At 41.7% G+C, this 6,000-nt stretch overlaps 1 protein-coding gene across 3 annotated transcripts in view; it reads left to right on the top strand.

Annotated features, from left to right (window-relative positions):
- The window catches only part of LOC135512325 (cGMP-dependent protein kinase 1-like), a 171,256-nt gene extending 166,999 nt beyond the window's left edge, over nucleotides 1–4,257 (top strand). For 2 of the 3 annotated variants that reach the window (XM_064934247.1, XM_064934245.1), the window contains exons 10-18: nucleotides 122–218; nucleotides 1,803–1,942; nucleotides 2,035–2,124; nucleotides 2,266–2,407; nucleotides 2,523–2,686; nucleotides 2,766–2,888; nucleotides 2,982–3,044; nucleotides 3,483–3,549; nucleotides 3,638–4,257. In XM_064934247.1, coding sequence (XP_064790319.1) covers nucleotides 122–218; nucleotides 1,803–1,942; nucleotides 2,035–2,124; nucleotides 2,266–2,407; nucleotides 2,523–2,686; nucleotides 2,766–2,888; nucleotides 2,982–3,044; nucleotides 3,483–3,549; nucleotides 3,638–3,736 — 985 coding nt within the window. In that variant the 3' untranslated portion in view covers nucleotides 3,737–4,257. Of the gene's footprint in view, nucleotides 1–121; nucleotides 231–1,663; nucleotides 1,670–1,802; nucleotides 1,943–2,034; nucleotides 2,125–2,265; nucleotides 2,408–2,522; nucleotides 2,687–2,765; nucleotides 2,889–2,981; nucleotides 3,045–3,482; nucleotides 3,550–3,637 lie in introns of all 3 variants that reach the window. The other variant, XM_064934246.1, reaches the window with a different exon arrangement.
- Nucleotides 4,258–6,000: the final 1,743 nt, after the last annotated feature.

Below are 6,000 nucleotides of genomic sequence, written 5' to 3' on the forward strand. Positions count from 1 at the left end.
AAGAGAAGACACTGGGAGTTGGGGATATCGGCGACTGGGCATGTGGAAAATGGCTCTGTGTCTTGGATGAGGGGAGGGTGACAGTTCAATTGAATTAACATGTCCTTGTCTTTCCCTGCAGGTACGAAGCAGAGAATTCTTTCTTCTCCAACCTCAATCTGGTTGACTTCAACATCATCGACACACTGGGGGTTGGTGGCTTTGGCCGTGTAGAGCTGGTAGGAACCACAGCTGCCACTTGCAGGTCTCCTGACCTAATATCAAGCTATAGCTTTACGAAAGGTGCCTTGTATAGACTTGTGTTGAATGTTGAATAAACTGTCATTTGAACTTCCTCTGCCGGTTTTCCACGTGGGTGGTCCTTATGCAAAAAAATATTAGACAAAATATCCACAGAATAGTATAATTAAATCAACCTTTTTGAATGCTGGTACTGCCATTGAGATCTCTGTCACCTGGAACATGCGCAAAACCGTGCAAACACCTGCATGAGCTTGATTAGTATACATGCATCGCAAGCATATATTTACAATGTGTGTGCCTACCTCAGGTGAACACACAAACCGTCTGTATTTAGAAGTCAGTTTAATGACACTTTCCTGTGGATATTTTGTTTCACATTTCCAACGGCATAACGACGGATTTAGTGGACAAATAGCAAAGTTAAAATTAAGTTTATTTAACATTCTGACTTGTAAAGGGATTGTTCACTCTTCTGGAATCTACTTTAGTGATGAGTGTGGGACGTCCACACTCGGAAGCGTAAGAGGCCAAGCTGCCACTTACAGTGCCATTGGAAAGTATTCAGACCCCTTGACTTTTTCACATTTTGTTACGTTACAGCCTTATTCTAAAATTGATTACATGTCATTTTTTCCCTCATCAACACAATCAACACAATCTACACAATAGCTCATAATGACAAAGCAAAACAGGGTTTTAGAAATGTTTGCTAGTTTATAAAATAAAATAAAAACTGAAATATGACATTTACTGAAGTATTTAGACCCTTTACTCAGTACTTTATTGAAGCACCTTTGGCAGCGATTACAGCATCAAATCTTCTTGGGTATGACGCTACAAGCTTGGCACACATGTATTTGGGGTGCTGACAATGATCATGTGTCCAGCTCTGTCAGAGCAACCATCTGGTTCTTGGTCACCTCCCTGACCAAGGCCCTTCTCCCCCGATTGCACAGTTTGGTCGGGCAGCCAGCTCTAGGAAGGGTCTTGGTGGTTCCATACTTCTTCCATTTAAGAACGACGGAGGCCACTGTGTTCTTGGGGACCTTCAATGCTACATTATTTTTTTGCCGTCCCTTCCCCAGATCTGTGCCTCAACACGATCCTGTCTCTATGAAAATTCCTTCAACCTCATGGCTTGGTTTTTACTCTGACATGTGCTGTCAACTGTGGGACCTTATATAGACAGGTGTGTGCCTTTCAAAATCATGTTCAATCAATTGAATTTACCACAGGTGGACTACAATGAAGTTGTAGAATCATCTCAAGGATGATCAATGGAAACAGGATGCACCTGAGCTCAACTTAGAGTCTGAATACTTATGTAAATAAGGTATTTCTAACAACCTGTTTTCACTTTGTCATTATGGGGTATTGTGTGTAGATTGCTGAGGAAAAACATCTATTTAATCAATTTTAGAATAAGGCTGTAACATAACAAAATGTGGAAAAAGTCAAGGGGTCTGAATACTTTCTGAAGGCACTGTACATTGTATTGCATTGATGTTTAATTTAATTGCTTAGAGCTGACAGAGCTCTCCTCTCTCCTGTGTCGACAGGTTCAGCTGAAAAGTGATGAGGTGAAGACGTTTGCCATGAAGATCCTGAAGAAGCGTCATATTGTGGACACGCGACAGCAAGAGCATATCCGCTCTGAGAAACTCATCATGCAGGAGGCCCACTCTGACTTCATTGTCAGGTAGAGACATGCATGCAACGCATTTCCACAGACACACTTTTAATTCACAGTCAATCCTACAGAGGACACACCCTCTTGTGTTTTGTATTCAGACTGTACAGGACGTTTAAGGACAGTAAGTACCTCTACATGCTGATGGAGGCTTGTCTGGGAGGAGAGCTGTGGACCATTCTTAGAGACCGGTGAGCCTTAAATGGTCAATATTTAAACTAATGTCATTGTGCCCATATGTGTTTCAGTGAGACTATGGAATATCTGGCCGATATGTGCCTGTTTAAAAATGTGACTTATTTTAAAGAGGTCATTGTCACTTCCTTCTCCAGGGGTTCGTTTGAGGATTCAACCACAAGGTTCTACACAGCGTGTGTTGTGGAAGCATTCGCCTACCTACATTCCAAAGGCATCATCTACAGAGACCTTAAACCAGAGAACCTTATACTGGACCACAAGGGCTATGCCAAGCTAGTAAGAGACACACAACATTGTGGATTCAAAGCTTGATGACCTAAACCTCTAACAATATTAAATATTAACACTGCAGGTTACCTCTAAGAATGTATTTCACATGTCTTTTGTATAGGTCGACTTTGGCTTTGCCAAGAAGATCGAGTTTGGGAAGAAAACATGGACGTTCTGTGGAACACCAGAATACGTGGCACCAGAGATCATTCTGAACAAAGGCCATGACATCTCAGCTGACTACTGGTCTCTAGGAATCCTCATGTTTGAGCTCCTCACCGGCAGGTACAGACAAACCTGATAATCTTAAATGAAAGTGTAAGGCCATACATTTGAGTGTCTATCTCCTACCCCTGTCTTCCAGCCCTCCCTTCTCTGGCCCTGATCCTATGAAGACATATAACATCATCTTGAGGGGCATTGACATGATCGAATTTCCAAAGAAGATCACCAAAAACGCTGCCAACTTAATAAAAAAACTATGCAGGTGAGTCCCAGACCATTTTGTCCACCCTCAACAATTACTGTTTAATGTAATTTAGTGTTAACAAGAGTATTAATGATGATGTGTCCATTTTAGGGACAATCCTTCGGAAAGACTAGGAAACTTGAAAAACGGTGTCAAAGACATCCAAAAGCACAAGTAAGTTCATGGATAGCCATATTATTCTACTCATCTTCCCACATTTATATATTTAAAGTAACTATTCAGTGTTTCCAGATTTCTATGAGATATGACCTGCAATTAATTACAAGATGAGTTAAATAGTTTTCCTTCCAAAAAAATAGAAACTAATTATGTTAAAAAGCAATTTTTCTTTGTTGGAATGGTGTGGGCGTATACCAGTCTTTAGAAATATTAACGCAAGTAGCCAGCTGTTTGGCCAGCTCACCCTCCTCAGGAGAATGTCATCATCCTCTATGAGGAAATAGAAATAATTTTTTAAACGGTCTGTTTGAGATAGAAGTTTGAGGTGGGATTTTTTTACATTTTTTTTAATTTATGCTTTGTCAGCAACATTATTTTAAAAGGAGAGATTTTCACTGGACAGTTTCTTTAACAATTTCTATACATTTCCAGATGGTTTGAGGGCTTTAACTGGGAAGGTCTAAGAAAAGGAACGCTGACACCCCCTATCATCCCTAATGTAAGTCACAAACCAACATTTCATCAACAAGCTGCTTTCATCAGGGTTTCAAGTGGCTCAATACTGTCTGTCTTTTTCTGTCAATTAGGTGATATCACCAATGGACACGAGTAACTTTGACAACTTCCCAGAGGACAAGGAAGACCCACCCCCAGATGACAATTCTGGCTGGGACAACGAATTTTAAAATGTCACCCCCACCCTCAAAACCAAATTATCTTATGTCATTGGCCTGGACGCCTACTTCAGGATATAGCTGAATTCTAAAGACTGCGATACAGAGGAAGTGGAGAGGGGAGGAGAGGAAGAGGACAAAACACCCTGGGTCAGCAATATGTCTTCGCTACATGTGGCTCTGGGACTAGCATGTAATGACCATAGTACTTTCTCAGGGTTCTCACACAAATGAACATGCAAGCAAATACACAAACACACACACAAACACACACACACGCACACACGCACACACGCACACACACGCACACACGCACACACGCACACATGCACACATACACACACACACACACACACACACACACACACACACACACACCAAACCAAACCAAACCAAACCAAACCAAACTCACACACAAACACACGAGGCAAGTCCTGGAGCTCAAACAATGCCTATTTATTTAGCAGAGAGGGTGTGTGAGAATGAGAGTATGTACAATATACAGCCCAAAATAAAGGAAACACTAACATAAAGTGTCTTAATAGGGTGTTGGTCTACAACAAGCCAGAACAGCTTCAATGCACCTTGGCATTGATTCCACAAGTGTCTGTTGGAGGGATGTGACATCATTCTTCTATGAAAAGGTTTGTTGATGATGGTGGAAAATGCTCCAGAATCTCACATAAGTGTTCAATTGGGTTGAGATCTGGTGACTGAGACAACATGTCCCGAGTGGCGCAGAGGTCTAAGGCACTGCATCTCAGTGCTAGAGGTGTCACTACAGTCACCCAGGTTAGAATCCAGGCTGTATCACAACCGGACGTGATTGGGAGTCCCATAGGGCGGTGCACAATTGGCCGAGCGTCGTCCGTGTTTGGCCGGTGTAGGCCATCATTGTAAATAAGAATTTGTTCTTAACTGACTTGCTAAAAATAAATAAATATAGTTTACATCATTTTCATGCTTATCAAACCAGTCAGTGACCACTCATGCCCTGTGGATGGGGGCATTGTCATCCTATGGGGGCATAGCCATGTTCTGCAAAATAATGTCCCCCCAGTATTTATATACATGACCCGAAGCATGACGGGATTTTAATTGCTTAATTATCACAGGGACCACACCTGTGTGGAAGCACCTGGTTTCAATATACTTTGCATCCTTCATTTACTCAAGTGTTCCCATTATTTTGTCAGTAACTTGTAAATGAGAGTATGTGAGTATAAGAACACTACAAGAACCGTTAAAACAAGTCAAATTTAGTATAGGGTGGAAGATTTGTTTTCTGTTGCTGCCACGTAGCTGCAATGCTCCTAAAAGGTTGGACAGACAGACTAGCTGGGCAGGCTGGGTCCATGTTTGGAAGGCTTTCTCTCTGCACCCTGTTTTCTCTAAAGACTCCTATTACTGTAGCTAGTCCACAAGGTTTGGCTTACCTACAGTACAACACTGGTATGTGGGCCTCCTCAATAGGGAAACAGGATCTTACCACTGAGTCTGACAAGTCAAACAGGTACCAAGTGCTCATGATGAACCTGAATGTTACTGTTCTTAATATTACTTTTAGACACAGACAGAGTATGTATGGTGCCTTGCAAAAGTATTCATCCCCTTGGCGTTGTTCCTATTTTGTTGAATTACAACCTGTGGATTTTTATTTGGATTTCATGTAATGGATATACACAAAATAGTCCAAATCGGTGAACTGAAATGAAAACAATAACTTGTTTAAAAAATTAAAAATGGAAAAGTGGTGCATGCATATGTATTCACCCCCTTTCCTATGATTCCCCTAAATAAGATATGGTGCAACCAATTCACTTCAGAGGTCACATAAATAGTTAAATAAAGTCCAACTGTGTGCAATCTAATCTATATACACCTGTTCTGAAAGGCCCCGGATTCCACAACACCACTAAGCAAGGGGCCCCACCAAGCAAGCGTCACCATGAAGACCAAGGAGCTCTCCAAACAGGTCAGGGACAAAGTACAGTACAGATCAGGGTTGGTTTATAAAAAAATATCAGAATCTTTGAACATCCCACGGAGCACCATTAAATAAATTATTCATATATGGAAAGATTATGGCACCACACCAAACCAGTCAAGAGAGGGCCACCCACCAAATCTCACGGAACAGGCAATGAGGGAATTCATCAGAGAGGCAACAAAGAGACCAAAGATAACCCTGTTGCAAAGCTCCTAAATCGGAGATTGGAGTATCTGTCCGTAGGACCACTTTAAGATGTACACTCCACAGAGCTGGGCTGTACGGA

The sequence above is a fragment of the Oncorhynchus masou genome, chromosome 24 (genome assembly GCF_036934945.1).
Source record: "Oncorhynchus masou masou isolate Uvic2021 chromosome 24, UVic_Omas_1.1, whole genome shotgun sequence".
NCBI lineage: Eukaryota > Metazoa > Chordata > Actinopteri > Salmoniformes > Salmonidae > Oncorhynchus > Oncorhynchus masou.